A 26,386-nucleotide genomic window follows, 5' to 3' on the forward strand; every position below is an offset into this window, starting at 1 on the left:
AATACAGCTCCTTGAGGTCATTTTCTCTTGATCTGAAGACCTATTAATTAGAGAGACAAGTTGTCTCCCCCCACACCTCCATACACACAATATACAATGATGAAGCAGGAATGGTATAACGTAATAGACACTTATGTCCTTTTTTAGGGAATAATTCTCCATGGCTCTTTGTTCTGAACCCTGATGTGTTGTTCTCTGAGTCACTTCTTTTTTTCCATAGGAAATGGTTCATGTTTGCAGCTAAGTAGGCTTCTCAGCCTGATTCTTACAGGTAGAAGGTTGGGGGTTCAGAGGTCTTTCATCATTTTCACTGCCACTTTTCCTTTAAGTCCAAGATAATATAATTATTTTTTAATTGTGAATTTCATATGAATGAATTTATAATCCTTTCTTCAAAATAAGCTTCTGGTAAGTCTGCAATAAGACATCAGTCTTAAGATACTTAGAGGGTCTTTCTTCTGAACAAATGTTTCTCTAAGGCAGGGCTTCTTAACCTTTTTTGTTCCATAGACCCCTTTGCCACTCAGGTGAAAACCATGGACCCCTTACTAAGTCCATACTATACTATGTATTATTCAATAAACATATCACACCTGCACCAACATGTACCCACAAAAAAAAAGGTATTTTGAGTTTTCAATTTTAAAAACTTGAATTGAATTTTTAATTCAATTCAAGATCATGGACCCCTGAAATCTTTCCATGAACCCCCAAGGGAACCTGGTTAAGAACCCCTGCTCCAAGGCAATGCCTTATATCTTTCTGAAGTCATCATAAAGGCTTTTACGGTCCCACTCTCGTGTTGATCTTAATTTCTTAGAATTAAGAGTCTGGGATAGAGAAACTACATTATTTTTTAACATAGCAAGTCCTGGAGCCTTTATATTTAGCTTTTTTTTTTTAGCTTATCTAGCTTGTTGTAATATGTCACAGGACTCCTAAAGGTAGGTACCAGAAATGGGTTGATTTTTATAATGGAAGTTTTATTTAGGGTAAAAGCTTACAGTTCTGAGGTCATGAAATGTCCAAATTGAGGTATCAGCAGAGATGATTTCTCACCAAAGTCAGCTACTGAGGGTCCTGATGTCCCATCATGTGGCAAAACAAGATGACTGCTGTTCACTGCCAAGGTCCCTGCCTTCCCTTTCAGGGTCACTGTCCTTTGGACCCCAGCTATGTGCAGTAAGGCATATGGCTTGTCTTTTTCTAGGCCTCCTCTCTCGTCCTCAGCTGCTTGGCTTCCTCTCTTAACTCAACTGTAGGTGATTAGACATAGGGCTCATCTCTTCAGCCTTGAGCTTCTCCATGGGTCCAGCCTCATGGGGGCTTCCTGCTTCAACTTTGACTGCTGGTGATCCTCTAGTCCTCTCTCATACGTGGCAGGATAAAGGTGGTGGTGGTTTTCTTTTTCCATGTGTCTTCTTTCTCTCTGTGTCTCCTTTTATATAAGACTCCAGTAAGAGGGCAGAGACTCAACCCGAGTCATGCCTCACTAACACAGTCTAATCAAAATGACCTAATCAAGTGCTCTAATCAGGGTCCCTTATTGGAATCTAATGCAATCAAAGGGTCTCATACCCACAGAAAAGGATTAGTTTAAAAAAACACAATCTTTTTTTTCAAATTGCCACAGAGCTCCTCTCACATTTTAGTATAAGTAGCCATAATACCTTTAATAGTCTCCCTGGAAATATCCTCAACTAGATCACTAGTTCCTTTGTTATATTATTTATTTTCCTGTTACCACAGGGGACAATGATGCTAAACTTCCTGCCAGTACATTATAAGGATCATCTTTCTTCCAGCTTCCAATAAATTTTTCCTCCCTTTCATTTAAGCCCTCATCATCAGCCTCTTTCTTTGGGCTTCCTCTATCAGTCTCTTTAAGCTCATTCCCATTCCCATCCTCCATCTGATTCCCAAATCACTGCCGCAATTCCAGGCTTTTGTTATGTAGCATCTCACTTCCAGGTAAAAAAAATCCGTTACACTTACTATGGTTGCCTGATAAATTATCCAAAAATTAGCAACTTAATACAATCATTTATTATGCTCTTAGATTCTGTGGAACAGGAATTCAGATGGTATACAACTGGGTGTCTTATCTTTGTTCTATGATTCTAGGACCTCAACTGGAAAACTCAAAGGCTGGGAGCTAAAATCACTTTAGGATTCATTCACTCATATTACTAGCAGTTGATATGAGCTGTAAACTAGGTCTCAGTACCTTTCCATGTGGTCTTCTCCAAGTGGTCTCTCTAAGTGGGCTAGATTCGTTTTGCTCATGGCATCATGGTAAGCATAAAGGAGTACAAGTGGGAGCCTTGGAAGTTTTGCAACATCACTTTGGCCATATTCTGTTCACTGAGGTTGTCATAAAACCCCAGATTCAACAGTGGGGAAATAAGCTCTGCATCTTGATGAGGAATGTCAAGTTTCTGACAGAACATGTAGGACCAGGAAAAAAGGCTATGACCATTTTTGGAAATTATAATCTGTCAAATTATTGTATTTCAATTAGAGATTACTTTTTTAAAGGAAATATAGACTTATTCTCTCATGCTAAACTTTATTGGAATAGACACTTATCTGATATAGTAATTCTATTTCTTAGTAAAATAAATTCAAAGTAAGTATTCAGGTACCTTACAGTACATAGGTAACAAGTCATTGCTTGCATCATACCACTGTAGAGTAAACATGCTATATTAGTCAGAGTGCTCTTGTCAAACAGGACAGGATATTCCTGTAAATATTATGAGATTTTATAAAATTGTCTTACTCATCTGTGGGGATACATGAGTTCAAATTCTATAGAGCAGGATGCAAGCTGATGAAAATTTTTAATGAGTTCTCCGGAAGTCGCCCAGAGTCCTTTGGGGTTCTGATATGGGCACTGAGAAAGAAATGGCCTCTCTCCTGTTATCACAGTTAGAATCAGATAGTCTGGAGAGGCAGTGGCCCTTTGTCCCCAGTGCAGAAAGAATTTAGAATGAAGTAGGGTAGCAGATGTGGCTCAAGCAACTGGGCTCCCATCTACCATATAGGAGGTCCAGGGTTTGATGCTCAGGGCTTCCTGGTGAAGGCAAGCTGGCCCATGTGGTAAACTGGCCCACAGGAAGTGCTGGTCTGCACGGAGTGCTGGCCTGCTCAGGAGTGCTGCCCATGCAAGAGTGCTGGCCCACTTGAAGAGCCAGCACAGCAAGATGATGCAACAAAAAGTTACACAGAGGAGAGGCAATAAAAGATGCAGCAGATCAGGGAGCTGAGGTGGCACAAGAGAATGATCACCTCTTTCCCACTCTGGAAGGCCCCAGGATCAGTTCCCAGACCTGCCTGTTGAGAATACGAACCAAGCAAACACAGAACACACAGCAAATGGACAGAGAGAGCAGATGACGGGGGGCAGGGTAGAGGGGTTAAATAAATAAATAAATCTTTAAAAAAACAAAGAATGAAGTAGGAAAGCAGGGCTCAGAAACAGACCAAAGGAGATCCCCTAATCAACTTGGTGCTGCTGGATCCAGCCCTGCCTAAACCCCTCTCTGCCTTTTAGAACTTCCATTCATGAGACCCAACAAATATTATTTTATGCTCTCACCAGTTTGAGTTTGATCCCTGTCACCTGCAACCAAAAGATAATAGACAAATAAAAATGTAGTAAAGAGGGAAGGTTCTAGCCTTCAGAGTCTGCAGGTCTTGGATTTGAATCTCAAGGACAGTTCATTTAATGCCCATGAGCCTCCTTTTCTTCATCTAGAGAAGAATGATATTAACAGAACCCACTTCATAGCCATTATGAAGATTAAATGAGCTAATCTATGGGAAGTACTTGGCCCACATCATCCCACATTGGTATGACCGAGACACTCTTGAAGTAAGCCACCTTGCCTGACTCATCCCCAGCCAGCATGGGCCAGGCACCTGGCTCATCACAGGTGTTAGCGGCATCATGCTAAAGTACCTGTGACGGTTCTCCGGAATGTATTCGCCGGGTGCAGTGGATGTGCCACAATGATGGAAGAGTTTGTTGATGTGGGAGGGGTGGTGTGGGTGGGGTCAGGGGTATATGGGGACCTCATTTTTTTGAATGTAGCATGTAAAAGAAAATAAAGAAGAAAAAATAAAATAAAATATATCCAAAAATTAAAAAAAATAAAAGTACCCGTGGCTTCTTTGCCAAGGAGCAACAGCAAACACTGACACAACTCCAACCACATTTTATTATTTAAAAAAAAAGTAAAACTTCAGGGAATTGAACACAGACGGAAGTTAATCTGCATCATTGGTGTGTTTATCAAGATCCTTGGAGAAGCCTCCCATTGTTACTAGTTGGGAGGAGGGGACCAACAAACCAGCACAGAAGCTGACAAACAAGATTTAATAGCTGTGGTGTCCCCACTGGCCTACTGGATACCTGCAAGACTCCAGGACAGCAGGACTGGGCCACCAGGAGCAGCCTCAGCCCACCGTGGATGGTGAGTAATGCCTGAGAACCTTCTGTCCCTCCTGTGCCTGACCATCCCAGAACAAATAATGACTGCAGCTTGCTTATTTGATTTTTCAAAATGGGACACATTGAGCATTAGGGCAGAAAGCAGAGGGATTAAGCAACAGGAGATAATTTCCCAGAGTCTGGGGCTTACCCACAAAAGTTTTGATTTCCCCTCGGCTCAGCTGGCATAAAGTTGTAGCTAAGAGCCATCCTCATCCTTTCTCATCCAGAGAGTAGGAGTCTGAAAGCATGAGAATGGAGTTGCACAGGCAGTGCCACTGCTGGAGGACACAAACCTCCGGGGGAGTGCCCAGTAGATGCGGCACAGGAGGCATTCTGCACACTATTTATACTGTGAATTTTTACATCACGGGCTGGGTACTTTTCAAAGAGCCTTTTCGCTCTCATTTTGCTTTCTGTAGAGAAAGGCAGTACGGTACGGCACAGACTCTGAAACCAGATAGCAGAGTTGGAGTCCCAGCTCGGGTGGATTACTCCACCTGCCCAGACTTTAATTTCATCATCTGCAAAATGAGCCTCGGATGACCTATTACACGGTAATGAAATGAGGCCACATAAGCAGGACATTCACAACAGCTGGAACTGGTACATCACAATTGGCACCATTTCATTCTGCATCTTGAAAGATTCACTCTTTTCAGGGATAGTGGGAAGGAGAAAAGGAAAGAGAAAGGGAAAGAGAGAGGAAATACATTCTGGCAAGCCTGTCCTGCTCCAGGCTGTGTGCTATGCATGGTCCTTGCCCAGGAGAGAAGCACAGACGGTGTGGAGGTGACTGTGCTTGGCAAAGACTCCATTACAGTATGATAAAGGCAATGATAGAGAGGAGCACAGAAGGAGGACCTCTTGGAGGGGGTGACCTGGGACCCAATTCTCAAAGAACAAGAGTGGTGGCGTGGCCCCAGGAACCACATGGGATAAGGATGGGGAAAGCGTGGGAAACAAAGGCATGCTGTTTACATAGCAGCAAGTTATTTTCTGACCACTGGGTCATGCTGTTCCTAGAGATATACGTGCAGGTGGCTAATCTCTCAGGGAAACATAACATTCCAGCAGAACCTGGACTTGATAGTACGAGCAACCTGGGCAACAAGATTTATGAGTATATTTGTTTCCATAACATAATAGAACATCTTGAGCTTTAGTTACTATCTTATCCACTGTGCACTGTGTTTTCAAGAGTGAGGTAATGAGCTAGAATTGTTGCTGGTTCTCACAACTGCTTGGGGTATATAAAGAAGCTCCTGATATTAATAAACTTGTCTGATAAGCTTGAGGCTTCAGTGCTCTCAGATCCCCTGATCCCAATCTCTCTTTGTCTTTGATTTCCGAGCCAGGCTCAGCAAACACTGGGGAACTGCGATGACCTGTCTTGCACTGACATCAGCAAAGGGATGAAGGTCTAGTGTGTGCTGGGTGGAAATCCTAGACACCCAGCGTTGCTATGGTTGAAACAACAGGATCAGATTTGAGGCTGTCAGCAGTCTGTGTCATGAGAAGCCCCAGGTCCATGTCAACAAGATCATTTTTGTGGGCAATAGAGACTCCCTGTAAGTTTTCAGCATGAGAATGGTCAACCAGCTTAAACTTCAGAAAGAAGCCAAAGATGTCGATGGCACATAGGGAAGAAAAGGTTGGAGGGAGCAGGGAGACCAGGTAGGGTGTAAGCACTAAGCCCTGGGAGAGAGGATGTGCTCATTTCAGTTTGATGATGGAATGCTGCTGTGTATGCCCAACTTTGTGGTTTGGTGGATCTGGCAACACTCAGTTCATGATATGTCCTTTGGTAACTTAAGTGTCTCATGGCTAAGCATTCAATCTCTACTAATGCTTAGTAGCTATTTTTCAAAAGGAGAATAGTTATCCACAAAGGATGCCAGGGTTTTGATTTTTTAAAATCCTAAGGATTTGCACTGTGATTCTCCCATAGGAGTCTGCCAGATATTACAAATAGCATCTCTATTTGCTACTGACACTTCCAGTACCATTGGATCTGCTGGATTATCTAGCCCAAGTGGCAGAGCACCTTACATGGCAATATGGACCTGTGGCAGAGCCTTCTCTTGTTCTGGTCTCCACTCAAGCTTAGCAGCTTTGAGGGGCACTTGGTAAATGGACCAGCATAGTACACCTAAATGAGAAATATTCTGTCTCCAAAATCCAAAGATGCCAATTAGGCATTATGCTTCTGTTGATTGTTGATTCAACTTATCCTTCACTTTAGACGGGACAGCTCACCAGATCCCACCACTGGATGCCTAGACATTTCACTGAAGAAGAAGTCCCCAGAATTTTTGTTGGATTTGTTTCCCATCCCCTAAGATGAAAATGTCTTACCAATAACTCTAGAGTAGTTTCTACTTCTTTCTCACTGGGGCCAATCAGCATGATGTCATCAAGATAGTGGACCAGCATGATGTCTTGTGGGAGGGAAAGGTGGTTAAGTTATTGTGGACTAGATTATGACATAGGACAGAAGAGTTGATATAATTCTGAAGTAGGACTGTAAAGGTGTATTGCTGTTCTTGACAGTCGAAAGCAAACCATTTGTGGTGGTCTTAACTAAGAGGTATTGAGAAAAAAGTATTTGCTAGCTCAGTAATTGTATACTAGGTACCAGGAGATGTATTAACTTGCTCAAGCAATGAAAGCGCATCTGTAACAGCAACTTCAATTGGAGCCACCACCTGGTTAAGTTTACAATAGTCCACTGTCATCCCCTAGGCTCCATCTCTTTTCTACACAGGCCAAATAGGATTGTTGAACGGGAATGTAGTGGCAATCACCATTCCCTGCATCCTTCAAGTCCTTGATGATGACACTAATCTCTGAAATTCCTCCTGGAATGGGGTATTACTTTTCATTTGCTATTTTGATAGGTGGAAGCAGTCCTAGTGGCTTGCACTTGGCCTTTTCTACAACAATAGGTTTCACTCCACAGGTCAGAGAACTGATGTGGAGATTCTACCAGTTGCTGAGTATGACTATTCCAATTATGCATTCCAGAACTGGAGAAATAATGATAGGATGGGTTCAGGGACCCACTGGACATGCTGTGAGACAGAACTAAGCTAAAATTCCATTGATTACCCAACCACTGTAAGCCTCTATTCTGACTGGTGGATCTCAGTGATGTTTTGGGGTCTCTTGGAATCAGTGTCAGTTCAGAGCAAATGTCCAGTAACCCCTGAGAAATCTGATCATTTCCTTTTCCCCAAAGCATAGTCACCATGGTAAATGACTGTAGTCCCTTTGGGGAAGACTTAGAGAAATATTAACTGTACAAATTTTTGGCAGTGTAGTGGCATCCTTCCCCAAGGAGATTTGGCCTACCTTTGATCCAAGGGGTTCTGATCTGGAAATTCACTCAATTCTGAGAATTGACTGGAGGAGCTCTGACTCTGTTTTGGTGTTTCAGGGTAGACTTTTATTCACTTGACCTAGTACCCTTCTGCTTATACATATCAAGTAAGAATTCCTGTTTCTATTTCTCTTCTAGAGACACTAATATCATCTAGCCAATGCCATAGGTCTCTACAAGTCAGACTACTCTGATTTTTGCTTTGACTCTGCTGTTTTATGGTAACTACACCCACCTTGTGTTTGGTGATGAAGTGCCACCAAACAAACAAAATAACTCTCATTGGGGAGAGGATGTAGCTCAGTGGTTGAGCACCTGCTTCCCATATACGAGGTCCTGGGTTCAATTTTTGGTACCTCCTTTAAAAAAAGTAACTGATTACGAGTGATATTTTGCATATCTCTATTGCCACGCCATGCCATGGATTATTGGTGCTGTCTTTACTACAGAAAAAAGAGTCATTAGTGCCTTTAAATCTAATAGATTAGAAAACCAGTTCCAAAAATCCCAGAACCAATTCAGAAAACATCCTTAATTAACAGAATCTTAATTCTGTTCCTTCAGAACCACTCTCAGTACCAAACTATGTATCAGTCAGCATTCTCCAGAGAAGCAGAAAAATATATACAGAAAAAGAGGGGGAAGAGAAAGAAAGAAAAAGAGAAAGGGGATAGAAAGGGGAGTGTATTAGTCAGCCAAAGGGGTGTTGATGCAATATACCAAAAATTGGTTGGTTTTTAAAAAGGGTATTTATTTAGGGTAGAAACTTACAGTTACCAGGCCATAAAGCATAACTTACTTCCCTAACCAAAGTCTTTTGCCATGTGTTGCAGCAAGATGGCTGCCAATGTCTGCCAGGGTTCAGGCTTCCTGGGTTCCTTTCTTCCTGGGGCTTGCTTCTCTTTCCTCTCAACCAAACTCCTCTGTGTGTTTCCTTCCTGGGGTTCTAGCTCAAGACTCCAGCATCAAAACTCCAACATCAGAACCCCAACTCTCTACCATATCTTTTATCTGTGAGTCCCCATCTGCCCTATTGATGTGGTCCAATCAAACCCATAACTATAATTTAATTAAGTAAATGTGATATTTCAGACAGACCAGTTTACCAATATAATCCAATATCTATTTTTGGATTTCATAACTATATCAAATTGTGACAGGGAGGAAGAGGGAGATTTTAAGGAATTGGCTCACACAATTGTGAAGCATGGCAAATCTCACATCTGTAGGGTATAGGGTAGACCAGCTGGCCAGAAGGTAAGGCAGAAGTTGAGCCTGCAGTCCTGGGGCAGAATTTCTCCTCTGGGAAACCTCAGATTTTTGCTCTTAAGGCCTTCAGTTGATTGGATGAGGTCTGCCCACATATATAGGGTACACTCTCGTGCGGTCACCCCTCGGGCTGAAGTGTGGTTTGCTGGCCTGGCGGGGGAGCAGCCGCGGCAGGCCAAGCCGCTGCCCCCATAATAGGGTGGCTGGTCGGACTCACCGCCACCCCTGAAGGGAGCTCGGCATGGGCGCAGAGTGCCCTCGGGTCTCCCCTTCTCGGCAGCCATGCTTCCGCGGCCGCCCCTCCTCCCAGATGGCGCCACACGATGCCTGTGGGGCGGCACCCTTCTTCTTCTTTCTCCCTGCGCAGGCGCAGGGCGGAAAAATCCAGTCTGCCCTTTTCCCTCCCCCCCGACAGCAGCAACAGCCAGGCGTGGGCGGGAAACTCAAGTCTGCCCTCTACCCCAGCAACAGCAGCCACCAATCACTAAACCCTGCCACTTCCCCCAGCAACAGCAACAGCCAATCCCTAACCACCACCCCTCCCCCGTCCAGTACCGCCCACTGACCTTTCGCCGGCAACCAATCAGAACAGGGCGTGGCTTCGACCAATCAGCCTTCCCCAGCCCCTATAAAACTGTTGCCTCTCCCTCAATAAAGTGGACTTGCGTGTTTACCTTGTCTCCGCGGTAGTTCTTCTGCCGTGCGCCCTCCAGTCCTGAGAGCCCCCGACAAGGGCCTGGCCTCCCTTGTCCCCAGTTCGTCGCCTGCTTCTCCGGGCAACCCCTTCGTCGCCGGCTTCTCCGGGCGACCCCTTCGTCACCGGCTTCGCCGGGCGACCCCGTCAGCCGAACCGCGCAACCCCTTGTGAGACCGATCCCTCGTCTGCTGCCGGACCGACCCCTCGTCCCAAGTGGGACCGACCCCTCGTCCCAAGCGGGACCGACCCCTCGTCCAGAGCTGGACCAACCCCTCGTCCGCAGCCAGACCCCACCTCTACCGACCGAGCAAGCCGCCGCACTCTCGTACTTAAAGTCAGCTGATTATAGATGTTAACCACACATACATAACACCTTCACAGCAACAGCTAGATTCATGTTTGATTAAATAACTGGGTACCATACCAAGCTGACACCCAGGACTGATCATGCTGCCAAGGAAGGGGCCCCCGGGGTGTTATGGAGATATGTGAACAGATCTCACACTTCAGAGTGCACAGCATTCTCCTAGTGGGCACTTGCTTAAATGTGGATTCACAGCCCTTCTCTGAAGAGGTTGGTTTCCAGGTGGGGGTACACGGGAATCCACTTTCTTCTATCACCATCTTGAGTATTGGTATATAGGTGGTTCCACAGAGCACAGTGCTTAGGAACACTGCCTTGCAGACAGAGCATCCACTTAATGATTCTGACCTGGAGTGGCTTTTTTAACCATGTTAAACCTTAACTCATCTAAAATCAGAAACATATGTACTTCAGTAGTGTTTTGGTGAAGATTAGAGGAGAGATTATAGGCAAACAGTTAGGTCAGTTGGGTGCTGTACTGGTCTGCCAAAGGGGTGCTGTTACAAAGTACCAGAAATCTGTTGGCTTTAGAAAGGGTATTTCTTTGGGGTAAAAGCCATGGAAAGGCCAACCATAGAGGTACTTTCTCACCAAAGTCAGCTGCCACATGTTGAAGCAAGATGGTAGGCAATCTCTGCCTGTTCTCTCAGGGCTCCTATATCAGTTTCTGGCATAGGTCTTGTTTCTTTCCAGGCCTTTCAGCTGCTCAGCTGCTCTGTTCTCTTCTGCTGCAAACTATCAGGCAAATGACTCATCTCACCCTGGGACCCCAGGATCAAACATGACAGAGTTCGCTCTCTCTTCTCGTGTCTTCTTACATAAGTGCCCATTTATATCAGCCCACCAAGGGGGCAGGGACTCAACCTGAGTCATGCCCTGCTGAGGTGGTTGAATCAAAATTGATCTTGTCAAGTAAATTTTAAACCTTTGAATTTAACACAATCAAAGGGTATCACACCCAAAGGACTAGATTAGTTTACAAACATGATCTTTCTTTTGGGCAGATTCATAAATAATCTCCAACTGCCACAGGTGCCTAGTTGGCAGCTGATAAATCATATAATTCACAACTTCAGACGAGGAAACTTAGGCCCACTGTCCTGCCATGACTTGCCCCAATTCACACAGCTATTGTGGAGGCAGAAACTGGGGCTTGCACTGGCTCTTTGGTCTTCCTTTCCACCCTGCCCACTGCTGGGGAGGCCGTATCATCTAATGAGCATTTCTGATTGGCAGGGCCTGGACTTCCTAGATGATGCTGCAAGCCCTGTACATCTGTCTCTTCTGGCTGTCCACCAGCAGCCTTAGGGCCATTCAGGCAGAGGACTCCAATGTGGATGTAAGCATGAGTCTTCGCCCTCACTGGGACCTGGCTCTGGCCAACACTGACTTTGCCTTTACCCTGTTTAAGCGCCTGGTGGCCTTGGCTCCTGGCGAGAACACCTTCTTCTCCCCAGTGAGCATCTCCATTGCCTTGGCCATGCTGTCCCTGGGCACACACAGTGTCACACAGACACAGGTTCTCCAGGGCCTGGGCTTCAACCTCACTGAGACATCTGAGGCCAAGATCCACCAGGCCTTCCAGAATCTCTCCCACCTCCTGGGAGAGGCTGACACCAGCTTGGAAATGATCATGGGCAATGCCTTGTTCCTCGACCACCGCCTCAAGCTGCTGGAGTCATTCTTAGAAGACATAAAGCACTACTATGAGTCAGAGGCCTTGACGATAGATTTCCAGGACTTGGCCAAAGCCAGAAGAGAGATCAACAAGTATGTCAAGAACAAGACACAGGGGAACACTGTGGACATCTTTTCAAAGCTGGATGATCCAGTCCTCCTCATCCTGGTCAACTACATCTTCTTCAAAGGTACTCTACTCATCCCATTCTGATGAGGCCCTTCCAAGAACAATAACAGCCATCAAAATCCAGGGCAGACTCTTGGGCAAGTCATATTTCTTTCCACCTTCACCACAATCCTGTTGGGAAGGTGGAATATATCATTTTACAAAAGATTAAAATGGCACTCAGGGGAGCAGATGTAGTTCAAGTGGTTGAGCACTTGCTTCCCATGTATGAGGTCCAGGGTTCGATTCCCAGTACCTCCTAAAAACATAACAAACAAATGAAAAACCAGCTCTTATTGGGGAGCAGATGTGGCTCAGTGATTGAGCACCTGTTTCCCAAGTACAAGGTCCTGGGTTCAATCCCTAGTACCTCCTTAAAAAAAAAAAAAAGACACCCAGAAGAGCTGTGTGACTTGCCCAAGCTCTAGTAGGTTGGTTCATGGCCTGTATGTAAAACTGTGATGTGTGATCAGGTCACAGATATTCACTGAGCATTGACGAGTCAGGCCCTGGGCCACAGGCTGGAAATACAGCATAGAACAAGACAGAAACAGCCCCCACTCTTGGGAACTCCCTGCTCAACCCCAAAGCTGTCCTCCACACACTACCGGGACACCCCTGTGCCAGCTCTGATCAGGTCTCGTTTTGGCCAGACTCTTCAATCCCTCCCCATCAATTTGGAACAGGGTTTTCCAAAGTGCCTGTTCATAAAAACCACCACAGAGACTTGTTAACACGATAGAGTCTAGAGTCTGTGCCAAACCTACTAAAGCAAAACCTCTGCAGGAAAGTCCTGGAATTTGTACTTTAACAACCCCCCACCCCAAGATAATTTTTACAACAGGCAATTTGGGGACACATTATCCTTGAGAATAAAATCTAAACTCTTTAACCTAGAGCAGGGGTTCTCACCAAAGCTTGGCAACACCTGGGGGAGAAGTTAGGGACGCTCCTGAACATCCTGCAACGCCCGGGGCTGCCCCCACAGTGCTATCAGGCACCAAATGTCCAGTATGTCGAGGTTGATGAACCCTGGGCTAGAGCCATTTGCTTCTTTTGTCCTTTCCAGTGTCGTTTCTTGCCGTTTTCCCTCCCTCAAACTTCCAAGGCACAGCAGACAGACAGTCACACCACGCTGAGGTCCCAGTGAGACTCAACCTATGTCTTTAAATTTAAGAGAGTTCAGGGTTGTTTGGAACAACCTCAGAAGAGCAGAATAGGCGCAGCAGGTGTGTGTTTCAATCAGGCAGGTTGTGACTCAATAAAAGGAACAATTTTCTTCCCAACTGAGCCAACCAGCCATGGAAATTTCCTTCTGTGAGAGTAGTGAGTTCCCTATCATCGCAAGGAGATCAAATAGGCCAGATGATTACGTCATGGAACACGGCAGAGGGGATTAAGGTCCAGCTAGGGGGGTGGGAGTAAGGACCTTGAAGGGGTCTTTTACCCTGAGCCTGCTATTCAGGAAATGTGATCTGTAACAGCTGGGCCAAGCAGCAAGACCAGGTGCTTCCCAGATACAAGCACTAGGCCTCTCTTCATCCCTTCCACTTTCAGAAGCCAGTCCTGGCACCAGAGCTTCCCCTCGTGTCCCTTTGGAAGGGTGGAGGACAGAACAGGCTCAGACCTCTGGGAATGTTCATAGTCTACCAGGAAACGAGGTCCTAAGGGGGCGTTTGGGGCATAATGGACAGCTGCTGGGGAGCTTTCCCAGAGGCCCCCCAGGCATGGCGCTAGCTCTCACACGCCTGTCTCCTTTCCTTCGCCCCCCTCCCAGGTACCTGGGAGCACCCCTTTGACCCCAACAGCACCAGGGAGGGGGACTTTCACTTGAATGGGACAAGCACCGTGAAGGTCCCCATGATGTCCAACTTGGGCACCATCAAGTACCTGAACGACACAGTGCTCCCCTGCCAGCTGGTACAGCTGGACTACATGGGCAACGGAACCGTCTTCTTCATCCTTCCGGAGAAGGGGAAGATGGACATGGTCGTCAACGCAGTGGACAGGGACACAATTCAGAGGTGGTCCCAGTCTCTGATCCGTGGGTAAGCCATCGCCAGTAGGTAGATCTCTGAGGTGGGCTGTGCCCAGAAAGTGGAGCAAGTGGCAAGGGTGTCCCAGGCAAGCCTCTTCCCCCCGACTTGCCTTCCTGGGCTCCTTTGTCTCCCTGTCTGTGGGTCCCCAAAGAGCATGGGGCTCCCTGACCTGAAAGGCTAAAGCCACACAGCAGCAGTGGCAAGAGATTGACCAGGAGCCTCTGCTCCCACCCCGTGCACCCTCTGCATCTCTGCTTCACACAGCTTCTAGTCGAAGGGACCAAGAGGACTTCTTTAGGGGCCACTTCATTAAGTGTCCAGCTAGAATATCTTGAACAGCGGTTTGACCTAGTGGTATCACAGGTGGAAGGGGCTCAAAGGAAGAACTGAAAAAGAAAAGGAAATTGCAATTCAGAGACTGTATTACTCAGCCAAAGGGGTGCTGATACAGAATACCAGAAACTGGTTGGTTTTCATAAAGGGTATTGATTTGGGGTAGGAGTTTACAGATGCCAGGCGATAAAGCATAAGTTACTTCCCTCACCAAAATCTATTTTCATGTGTTGGAGCGAGATGGCTGTGAGGATTCAGACTTGCTGGGTTCCTCTGAGCTCAGTTCCTCTGTTTCCTCCACAGGGTCAGCTGTAGACTATGAGGTTCTCTAGACTTTGCCTCTCTCCACAAGATTAGCTGTAGACTATCAGGTGAATGGCTCTGTCTTTCTCCCTGGGGTTTCTGCTGTGCCTAAGAAGCCGTCTCTATTCCTCTGTGTTCTTCTCCTGGCTCAGGTCTTCTCTTCCTGGGGCTGGCTTCTCTTTCCTCTGCATGCTGACTTCCTGGGGCTCCAGCTCAAGACTCCAGCATCAAACTCTAACATCGAAACTCCAACATCAGAAACCCCCAACTCTGTCCTTTGCTATGTCTTTTATCATGCCTTCATGGGTGGGGACTCAACAGCCTAATGATGTGGCCCAATCAAAGCCCTAATCATAACTTAATCACACCCAGGTACAGACCAGATTACAAACATAATCCAATATCTATTTTTGGAATTCATAACTATATCAAATGGCTACAGAGACCCAAAGAAGAAATGACCTGTGTGAAAGAGGGAGAGGCAATTCCTGCCTCCTGCCCTGTCCTTTCCCCTGTCCCCAAACAGCAGGTCAGGCTGGGGGACAGAAGCTGAGGGGAACTCATGGACACACGGGAGCCTGGCTAGGTGAGGAAGGGCTGCTCTCTCCAGCCACCAGCCCAGCTTGGGGAGTATCTCACCTCCTCTGCTTCCCCCAAGCAGTCAGGTGGACCTGTCCATCCCGAAGGTCTCCATCTCCAGAGCCTACGACCTCGGGGGTGTCCTGCGGGACCTGGGCATTGCAGACTTGTTCACCAGCCAGGCAAGTTTCTCAGGTATCACACAAGAGACCCAGCTGAAGGTGTCAAAGGTAAGTGTCATAGGCGTTCATCTTTTTATTTTTAAAGCACACTAAAATTAACAATAGTAATAAGCAATTTATGAGTGGATTTCTGGCCCCAGACTAAGAGCCCCAGGTCTTGCCCACACCCCTCATTTTACAATGGAGTAAACAGAGACTCAAGAGAAAATGTGACATCCCCAAGGTGACACGGGAAGATAGTGAGAGGAGAAGCCAACCACCCAGGCATCTGTCCATTCCATGAGTGGGCACTGTGGGAAATACAGTCTGGCAAGATTATGAGCAGGCTCCTCATCAAGAGAAAAGGGGAGGTGACACACAGCCAACCGAGAGCACATTGGCCGTTATGCCCGACGGCACCATGGTCTTTATCCTTCAGCACTGAGTTTTGTTATTCATTCAGGAAATATTTCTTGAACACCTCCTGTGTGCCCCAAACTGTGCTAGACTGGGGGTATGCCTCCACAGCCCCACATGGCCCCTGCCCTTATGGATCTTACAGCCTTAGGGGGTGAGCAGAAGATAGCTGCAGCCCCTCCCTCAAGCCCAAGGACCCTGTCACCCTCACAGTGCCTGGCACCGAGGATGCATGTTGTGTGAGGGAGTGGCGTCAACACAGCTGCCTTCTTCCAAGGTGGGTAGTTCCCAGTTCCAGAGGAGAATCTCCAGCTCAGGGTGCAGCAGCTTGCCCCAGGCTTCAGGGTGAGTAAGTAACAGTCTGACATTTGAGCTCAGGTCTATTGGACTCAAAACCTCACGTCCTTAAAAAGAAAAAGATAGGAGATAGACACTGAGGAAAAGACGGAAGTAGTTGCCTTGCCAATTTGCATACAGGGCAACACTTATTGCAGTGATGGAAGGCAAAACATAAAAAACAAAGCTTTTGCATTTTTAAATTTTTTGATACTCCAATTTATTTTTACCATAATTTTTCCAAATTAATATGTATTCTATATCTAAGCTTTAAACTCATGACTATATTCCATTTTACTATTAATGGAACCTGGCAATATATTGGGCTTCACTTTTCAGGAAGTTTTGGATCACAGAGAGGTTCAACAATGGCAGCGGAGGAATATTGGTATGGGATGTTATTGACAGAAGACACATGGTTGGCAGAAAGTTCAAAAGGGCATATATCCAGGGTACATAAAAATGTTTGGATATTTTCATAGTGGATACAATTAAAACAACAACTGAGAGAGTGCTGAGTTCCTAGCCAGGAGAGCTCTATCACAGTCCCTAAAGGAACAGCAACAATCCCCCAAGTACAACGGCAAAGACCAAGAAAGAATGAAGTTCCAACAATGAGCCCTTGATACAAATGACTATGCTTATGAGCCTGTGCACCTAAAATAAGAACAAGGCCTAGAGCTGCATGGTGCCTAAGAGTTACCTCCTGAAAGCCTCCATGTTGCTCAAATGTGGCCTGTTTCAAAGCCAAACTCAGTATGTAAATACATTGCCTTCCCCCTAGCATGGGACATGACTCCTGGGGATGAGCCGCCCAGGCACCGAGGGATTACTACCAAGTACCAGCTGATGATATAACTAGAAAATGACCTTGAATAAAAGGTCAACTCGGACCAGCAGAATATCTCAGTCTACATATAATACCAGGAGTTAAAAATGCTTTTTGACCTGAATCAAGGGGCAAATGGAAAGGACAAATGAGTTTATATGGCTATGAGTCTCCAAAAAGAGCTGGGAGATTATCAGAGGGGTTGCCCTTAATGCACAACTCAACAGAATCCCAGAGACAGATAAAGTAGATATAACCCCGGGTATTGGTTCTTTAGAGGGCTACAGAGACCCACAGGTTCTATGGTCATGGCAGATGGAGTTCAGTGCCATGTCAGTTGGCCCTTCTTTGGAGTTTGTGTTTCTGTGTGATGGAGCTGGACTCAGATGTGATCTTCATTCACAAACCTCTCCTGTTACTTTTACTGGACCTGTGGTTGGTACTGGGGTTTAATGTATACCCAGGGGACCTGAATCTCTGGACTGTCCATGTGATAGCCAGGCCCTGAGCCTCAACAGACTTGCAAGTCCTACACTCTGATTTATTGGACTTACCCCGCTCAGCTAACATGGACGTGAAGAAGGTCAACCACCACACCAGGGAGCCAAGAGTGCCTACAACTGAAAGCAGGAGAATTGCATCCAGCATCCATGTGGAATCTAAGGCCCCTCTTGATATAGGTGTGGAATGGACACAACCATTCCAGGGTCCACAGGATGGAGGAGTAGAGTATGGATTAGAGTGGACTTACTGATATTCTATTCATGAACTATTGTGATTAGTAATTGAAGAAAATGTGGCATTGGTGTGGAGAAAGTGGCCATGGTGGCTGCTGGGGGTGGGAGGAAGAGATGAGATGTGGAGGCGTTTTTGGGACTTGGAGTTGTCCTGGGTGGTGCTGCAGGGACAGTTACCAGACATTGTAGGTCCTCCCATGGCCCACTGGGTAGAACGTGGGAGAATGTGGGCTATGATGTGGACCATTGACCATGGGGTGCAGCAGTGCTCAGAGATGTATTCGCCAAGTGCAATGACTGTCTCATGACAATGGAGGAGATTGTTGCTAAGGGAGGAGGAGTGGGGTAAGGGGGGTGGGGGGTATATGGGGACCTCATATTTTTTTAATGTAATATTAAAGAAATAAAGACAAAAAAAAAAACACCTCACATTCTTAAGGAGCACTGTGGGGGTTCCAAGCCCATTCAGCTTTTTCCAAGCTGTAGTTCCTCTGAGCCTCAGAGTCCCCATAGAGTCCCCGAGAGTTCCCTCCCATAGGGTTGCTGTCAGCTGTCACTATTTTCCAGGTCATGACCTAAGACTTTGGATAAAAGTTAATCAAGCATTTTGCTGATTTTGGATTCCTTCTGATTTTGAACACAAAGAGAGGTGGTTCAGTCAGAGATCACACTTTAGGTTCTGTTTGGGAGTTTCCATATAGGGTAAATATAAACTTTTTGCATAAATTGAGCCCTAGTATTTATTTAGCAGAGGGAAGGGGGAGTGAGGACTTGAGAAAGGCAGGCTCCTCCCCCTCCACCAGCCCAGAATACAGGAAAAAGCACCCACAGGAACTTGGAAGCCCAGGTCACCCCACGAGACCCTTAATCTCTATGTCATGGGCTTCACTTTCCCTTTTTGGAGGGAAGAATCACAGGTGTGGCTGGAGGTGGACAGAGCTGGGCCCAAGTCCTGGAACTGCACTTATATGAGGAGCCAGCAAGTGACCTTCCTGGAGCCTCAGCTTCCATCCATAAGACTGAGGGTGTGAGAATTCCTAGCAATGAGGCATGTGGAACTCTTAGCACACAGCAGGTTCTCAAACATCCATCTGTGGTCCATTCCTAACAGGTGCTCCATAAGGCTGCGCTGCACCTCCATGAGAAAGGTGTGATGCCAGCCGCCACCACTGGAGGAGCCCAAAGGCTGGAGGTCCCACCTCTCGTCATCAAGTTCAACCGTCCCTTTCTTGTGTTGATCTTTGACCACTCCACTTGGAGCACCTTTTTCCTGGGCAAAATTGTGAAGCCAACCAACATGTAGGCCACCCAGCAGCAAAAGCACCATCTGACTTTGGGCACCAGAGACTTCACAGAAATGCTTGGGGGAGTGGGAGATGTCCCCAATCTTCTCTAGGTTCTCTGTCAACTAACCGGAGTTGGCTGTACCTTCTAAGCATCTTGTAATAAACAACTGTCATTGAAGCTCTGATGGCACGTGTGGTTGAAGGGGAGGGAATGGGGACACTAGAGATTTGACAATTTTTAGGTTGGTGCAAAAGGAATTGCAGTTTCAGACCACAATTATAACTAGGCTGAAACATATCTTTATTAATCAAAATAGGAGCCATTACAATCAACACATTTTTGCCAACGAGAAATAAGTTTGCTTATTCCTGTAGCATAAAAATCTCTGCTTCGGGATTCGACAAACTCTTGGAAAGCACTTTCTGCATCCTGTTGGTCGTGGAAGTGTTTTCCCTGCAAAAAGTTGTCAAATTGACTATCACAAGAAGTGGTAGTCAGTTGGCAAGAGGTTAGGTGAATATGGCGGATGAGGTGGATGAGACAAAACTTCATAGCCCAATTTGTTCAACTTTTGAAGCGTTGGTTGTGTGGCATGGGGTCAGACATTGTCGTGGAGGAGAATTGGGCCCTTTATGTTGACCAGTGCCAGCTGCAGGCGTTGCAGTTTTCAGTACATCTCTTCGATTTGCTGAGCATACTTCTCAGGTGTAATGGTTTTGCTGGGATTCAGAAAGCTGTAGTGGATCCGACCAGCAGTAGACCACCAAACAGTGACCATGACCTTTTTTTGGTGCAAGTTTGGCTTTGAAAGTGATTTGGAGCTTCTTCTCAGTCCAATCACTGAGCTGGTCATCACCAGTTGTCATATAAAATCCACTTTTCATCACACATCACAATCTGATCGAGAAATCATTCGTTGTTTTTGCACAGAATAAGAGAAAATAACACTTCAAAACAATGATTTTCTTTTACTTTCTGTCAGCTCTTGAGGCTCCCACTTATCAAGCTTTTTCACCTTTCCAATTTGCTTCAAATGCCAAATGACCATAGAATCGTCGATGTTGAGTTCTTTGCCAACTTCTCGTGTCGTTTAAGAGGATCAGCTTCAATGACTGCTCTCAACTGGTCATTGTCAACTTCCGATGACCAGCCACTATGCTCCTCACCTTCAAAGCTCTCATCTCCTTTGCAAAACTTCTTGAACCACCACTGCGCTGTACGTTTGTTAGCAGTTCCTGGGCCAAATGTGTTGTTGATGTTGCAAGTTGTCTCTGCTGATTATGACCCATTTTGAACTCAAATAAGAAAATTGCTAGAATTTGCTTTTTGTCTAACATCACTTCCATAGTCTAAAATAAATATAAAATAAACAGCAAGTAATAAGTTATTAGCAAAAAAACATAAAGTGGGAAATGCACATTAAAATGATCTGTAACATAACCTACATTTATTTAAGAATGCATGCCAGTATCAAATGGTAAATTTCAACAAAGCAAAACCACAATTATTTTTGCCCCAACCTAATATAATGGGTTATTTGGAAACCACCAGATGTGGTCATCTAGGAGGAGCAACTCCTACAGCCAACAAAACCTGCCCCTTTTCCCAGCCAAGAGCTGATGGATGCTTCATCTTAGATATGACATTGGACATAGGGGTCACACAGTGGAGGGAGCTATGTAGGAAAGCGCAAGTTTTCAGAACATGATTGCCCTGAGACCCAGTTCCGACCAGCTCATTGTGACTGAGACAGGAGTGCTGTCTGTTTCCCCTCAGAGGTCATTGGGGGTGAAAGGTTTTGAGGTTCCACAAGAGAGGCTGGTATTTGAGGCATGTGAGAGGAGAGCAGTGCAGTCTCACTCCAGGAGGATGGGTGAAGACTTACCAGGTGTGTGGGGTCAATTCTAACATGCATTGATTTTCTTTTCTCAATTGAAAAATCAAGATGGGTTGAAGTAAAACCCCTGGGTCTCTCCAGATTGGACTTAGATTGGGCCATCCTGAGGCAGATGTCCTGGGTTTACATAGAGAATATTCTTCTTCTCAGAAACACCTACTCTCAAATAGTTCAGAATAAGAGCATGTGTGTGCATGTCCATGTGTCGATATAGATCTAGAAAGAGAGAATTGCAAAATGTGGAAAAGGTTGAAAGTTAGTGAATATGGGTAAAGAGCTATGGGAATTCTTTGTGCTAATATTGCAATGTTACTTTAAGTTTGAAATTATTGCCGCAAAAAGTTTTACAAATAAGTGAATAAATAAATACCAACAGCTCAAAAGAAAAATAGGTAAAGGTCACTATCAGAGAGTAAAGGCCAGGTGTGTGCATGTGTGCACATCTTGCATGTGTGTTGGTATGTCTGGGTATCTGTGTGCCCATGTGTCTTAGTGTCTGTGTCTGTGTCTGTTTCTGCATGTGTATATGTGTGTCTGTATGTGTGCCTGTGTGTTTGTGTGTGCACATGGGCTGGGGTGAGGAGGGCCTGGATGCCCCTGGAACACCCGATCGTTGTTCAGGTTTCAGAAATTTAGCTCCTGACTGAGAGGTCACTTTCTTCCCGCCCCCCCCCCAAACTGCCCCCTCCCAGCTTGAAGCCATGAGGCTGGGTGGGGATTTTCCAGTCCCCCCTGGGGAGGCCACCTGCGAGATCCGAGCCCACAATTCTGCTGGGTGAGCTCCCTTGCAATTCTTCAGTAACCAAGCAACCATTCCCTCCCATCACCATGCTGCCCGCTCCCCCTACACACCACACACACATATAAATATCCTTGGAATCCTGGAAGTCAATCGGTCCATCCCTCTGCCACAAACAATGCTGAGAGCAGCCACCCCTGCCATGCTGGTACTGGGAAACGGTTTGTCCTAGATATTTTAACAGCCTGTCCTGTGGAGTCAGCTCTGTATCATCTCCATTTTACAGTTGAGTCTATTGAGACACAGAGAAGTTAAGGGAATTGCCTGAGGTTGCAAAGCTGTTAAGATGCTGCATTTGAGCCCAGTCTGTTTGACTCCAAAGGCAATGCTCTTAAAGAATGGAATGAAACTCTATTCCTAGAGAGCAGAGGGGCAGCCTTAGCCTAAGCTGGCCCTTCAGCTGCAGTTAGCCAGGTCCACCCCAGAGGGGGCTGACATGCATTGATCTGGGGAATGAGGCATGGAAAGAAAGAACTCGAGGGACTGTGGCCTCCAAGGTGTCAGCTGCCCCCAGGTGCGCCCCAGCACAGAAGAGAGGGGCTGCAGAAAGGGCAGTGGGGGCTGCCCTCCTGAGCGCTGGCTGGAGAAATGGGTGGAGGCCGACATGGTAAGCAGTGGGAGCGGGGGAAGGTGGCTCTCCACTTACCAGCCCTGGGCGTAGCAGCACGGCCGCGGGGTCTCCAGGGGCCCAGCTCTGCAGCGGCACTCTGGGGCCTGGCAGCTTTGGGAGCACCTAAACATGGCACCTTTGGCACAACCTCATTCTTACGGTGGGCACTGAGGTGCCTAAAGTGGGCTCACAAACCGTGGACCCCTCACGGAAGGCAAGCGAGGCAGGGAGAAGGAGGTGAGCCACGTGGCAACCATCACAGCTGAAAGGACTGTCCGCAGACTCCCGCGATTCAGCCCTGGGGAGACACCTGGCTGGGATTCGGAGCTGCCGCGTGAACAGGTGGAGGCTGGGCAGGTGAAGGGCAGGTTATCACTGTCCACGGCTTTAGAAGTCTCAGGGGGGACTGTTCCTGAGAGTTCAGAATTAACAAATGATAATGAATGCTGAATCATTCTAGAGGTGCTTTGTTCTTACTTTTTGAGTATATTCTAGAATAGCCAAAAACTAAGACCTGAAATTAGACTGGTCTTACCCTTGTTGATGGTTATTCCAGACTGGTCTGACCCTTTTTTATACTCGCTATTATAATAGTAACCACTCCACTCTCCCCTATTTGAATCCGTAAATTCCCTAAACTCCTCACATTCAGGAAGGCAGGTTTAAGGCTGACAGGCCCTCAGATCTTCTTGCTATGTGCTTAACAATAAATTCTCTCTTTGAAACCTCATTGGAGTGCACTGGGCAGAAAAGAGCCTCGCTTTTGTTAGATAACAGGATTTTCTATCCCACCCATGCATCCCCTCTCCAACCATGTCCTGATCCCCAATCAAGAAATTTTGCTTGCTTGTTTGTTTTTTCATTTCTAACTAAATCCCATATATTTTTGGCTTGGAAAAGAAATAATAAGGCTCCCAGATTCAGATTCCTGAATCTCACTTCTGATCTTGCCTCTCTCCTGCTCTAAAACCATTGATAACTCCCTATCGCCCCCACCCCCTGAATACCGTACCCCAGGAGGAAAATTTGCCTAGATCCTAGATCCTGCTCCCTTCCAGATCCAGCTCAAGTTCTACTACCTGCCTAATGTCATTCTCAATCTTCTCAATTAAAATTTGTCATAATAAGTGGTTGTGCCAGTAGATTAAATCAGGGGCTTTAGGAGGCAGAGCACTGACTTTCGGAGCTAGAGAACGAGGTCTGAATTCAAATTCCAGCTCTGCCTAGGATTAGCTCTGTGTCCCTGAACAAGTTACCTGACCTCTCTGAGCACCTGTTTCTTTATACCCTCTAAGGCAGGGGTTCTTAAGGGGTCCATGAGCTTGAACTGAAATTCAAAAAATATTCTTGTGGGGATGTGTTGGTGTGGGTGTGACATATTTATTAACAAATACAGTCTAGCGTGGACTCAGTAAGGGGTCGATGGTTTTCACCTGACTGGCAAAGGGGTCCGTGGAACAAAAAAGGTGAAGAGCCCCTGCCCTAAGGAAAACCTATCACTTTCTCTCACACTCAAAAGCTGCACCAAGAACCCATTTCAAAGAAAGCTTTGTTATTTAGCTGCTGGGCTGGGGTGCTGTGGGAGCTGAGCCGTCAAAACTTCCAGTTTCTCAGAAGTCACCCCAGCTCGCTGAGCCCTGAGGATGAGGCCATCCGCGCTGCACTGCAGTCTCATCAGGTACCCCTCAAGGGACAGGAAGGCAGGGCAGAGTGCAGCCTGGAGCAGCAGCAAGAACAAGAGACCGGGGGGAGGAATCAAGAGGCCAAGCTGGAGAACGGTGGGACATCTGTCCCATGCAGGTGCATGTTGCCGGGACTTGGAAAGCCTTTTCTTTTTACGTCTCTGCTACCCATCTGCCCAGGTATTCCTACTGATCTGACCCATGCAGAGGAAACCAACTATGGGCCTATTTCTCCCCCTTGAACCTGGTTAGGTCTCTAGCTGGCCCCAGCTGTTTTCCAGACATTTAACACGCTGGGCCCCAGGACAAATTTGCTACAGAAATCTCTGCAGGCAGCTTTCGGAAGCATTGCACTTCTGGCCTAAGGAGAGTTCCAAGAATGATTTTTCTGTCTCGCTTGAGTTTATTCTAGTCACCAGAGGCTTCTTATCAGATCTCTCCCAGCCTTTTCTTGCAGAGGCCCTGATAAGCTGAAACAGTGAAACCCGGACCCAGGTAGCCTGCTTCTAGTCAGGCTCCTAAAGGGCGTGGGTCTAAATTTCCTGAAATTCCTTCTGCTCATTCTGCCTCTCCAATTATACAACAAATCCCTTCATTCAGCACTTCCTACGCCAGGCACCAGTACCCAGCTCTCACAAGCACCAACTCACTTACTCCTCTCCACAGGTCTAGCAGATTTTTGGAGCTCCATTTTACAGATCAGGAAATTGAGGTTAAGAGAGGTTAAGCCGATTGTTTGGGGTCTGTAGCAGTTTGGTATTGTTTATGAATTCCAACAATAGATATTGGATTATGTTTGTAAACTGGTCTGTCCCTCTGGGCATTTTAGATTATATTGGCTTCAGAGGTTTCACTTTTTCTTGATTAAAGTTTTGATTGGGCCATGTCAGTAGGATGTTGCATCCCTGCCCCCTTGGTGGGTGGGGACTCACACAGAAAAGGTTTGGCAACGGACAGAGTTGGAGTTTTGATGTTGCAGTTTTGAGCCAGAGCCCAGGAAGTAAACACACAGGAGAAGAACACAGAGGAATAGAGATGGCTCCACAAACACAGCAGAGGCCCTGGGAAGAGAGGCGAGCTGTTCGCCTGATAGTCTACAGCTGACCTTGTGGAAAGAAGCAAGCCTGAGCCCAGAGAGAATCCAGCCCTGGGGAGAGACACAGCCTAGAGAGCTTGATGGCCTACAGCTGATATTGGAAGAAGTTGGGACCACAGAGCCTTAAGAAGAAGAGGAAGGCTGAACGTCAGCTGCCATCTGGCTCCAACAGACTTTGGTGAGGGAAGTAATGTATGCTTTATGGCCTGGTAACTGTAAGCTTCTACCCCAAACAAATACCCTTTATAAAAGCCAACAGATTTCTGGTATTTTGCATCAGCCCCCCTTTGGCTGACTAATACAGGGTCACACAGCTAGGTGTGAAAAAGCTAAAGCTTTCGTGTCATACATTGACTGTTCTTGCCTTCCCATATGACTAGAAGGTTGAAGGGCAAATGGTGGGTGATACTCCTGCTGGGAGATCCTGCAGGATCCACGTCTTTCCAGAAAGAGAACTTCTGAGCCAGATCCACATGCTTCCTGGGGGCAAGGGGGGAGTGCAGCAGAGAGCTGCCCTGGGCTGCCAGGGATCACAGGACCTTAGAAAAAAATATAGTCTATTATCTATCTCCCTGGTTCACAGGTGCTGCTGATAGTCACAGAACAGTTTCTCAGTTCTAGCTCTTTTACAACACACACAAAAAAGCCATGTTTAAAAATAAATAAATATCCTTACGGAACAGAGGTCCAAGATCCAGCTGCCAGGAATTTGGAGCGAAGGACCTGGGAGTACAACCCAGGTGGGTCTGACTGAAGCACTCATGCTCGTTCTTTCTTTTTTTTTTTTTTATTTCTCTCTTCTCCCCCGCCCCCCCCCCCCCCCCCCCCCCCGCCCCAGCTGTCTGTTCTTTGTGTCCAGTTACTGTGTGTTCTTCTGTGAACACTTCTATCCTTATCAGCGGCACTGGGAATCTGTGTCTCTTTCTGTTGCGTCATCTTGCTGTGTCAGCTCTCCGTGTGTGTGGTGCCATTCCTGGGCAGGCTGCGCTTTCTTTCACGCTGGGCAGCTCTCCTTACGGGGCGCACTCCTTGCGCCTGGGGCTCCTCTACACAGGGGGCACCTCTGCGTGGCAGGGCACTCCTTGAGCAACAGCATTGTGCATGGGCCAGATCTACACGGGTCAAGGAGGCCCGGGGTTTGAACCGTGGACCTCCCATGTGGTAGGCAGACGCCCTATCCATTGGGCAAGTCCACTTCCCTTGTGCTCTTTCTAATACATCCTGCTCT

At 46.6% G+C, this 26,386-nt stretch overlaps 1 protein-coding gene across 3 annotated transcripts; it reads left to right on the top strand.

Moving 5' to 3' along the window:
* The first annotated feature begins 4,345 nt into the window (after window positions 1–4,345).
* On the top strand, window positions 4,346–19,251 carry SERPINA6 (serpin family A member 6). 3 transcript variants are annotated; one of them, XM_023586311.3, is made up of 6 exons: window positions 4,346–4,478; window positions 8,016–8,098; window positions 11,444–12,075; window positions 13,831–14,101; window positions 15,387–15,537; window positions 18,899–19,251. In XM_023586311.3, the coding sequence occupies exons 3-6, from the start codon at window positions 11,460–11,462 to the stop codon at window positions 19,088–19,090; spliced, it is 1,230 nt and encodes a 409-aa protein (XP_023442079.2). In that variant the 5' UTR covers window positions 4,346–4,478; window positions 8,016–8,098; window positions 11,444–11,459; the 3' UTR covers window positions 19,091–19,251. The 3 variants fall into 3 exon arrangements, with proteins under 3 accessions (XP_023442079.2, XP_023442080.2, XP_058148151.1); XM_023586312.3 differs by lacking the exon at window positions 8,016–8,098; XM_058292168.2 differs by lacking the exon at window positions 8,016–8,098 and having other exon boundaries at window positions 4,347–4,478; window positions 15,390–15,537.
* The last annotated feature ends 7,135 nt before the right edge of the window (window positions 19,252–26,386 follow it).

The sequence above is a fragment of the Dasypus novemcinctus genome, chromosome 3 (genome assembly GCF_030445035.2).
Source record: "Dasypus novemcinctus isolate mDasNov1 chromosome 3, mDasNov1.1.hap2, whole genome shotgun sequence".
Lineage (NCBI taxonomy): Eukaryota > Metazoa > Chordata > Mammalia > Cingulata > Dasypodidae > Dasypus > Dasypus novemcinctus.

Bases quoted from the DNA above. Each gene is read 5' to 3' on its own strand.
- SERPINA6 (XM_023586311.3), top strand. From the start codon at position 11,460: ATGATGCTGCAAGCCCTGTACATCTGTCTCTTCTGGCTGTCCACCAGC. The intron at 14,102-15,386 runs GTAAGCCATCGC...GCTTCCCCCAAG, and splicing joins TCCCAGTCTCTGATCCGTGG to CAGTCAGGTGGACCTGTCCA. The intron at 15,538-18,898 runs GTAAGTGTCATA...CATTCCTAACAG, and splicing joins CCCAGCTGAAGGTGTCAAAG to GTGCTCCATAAGGCTGCGCT.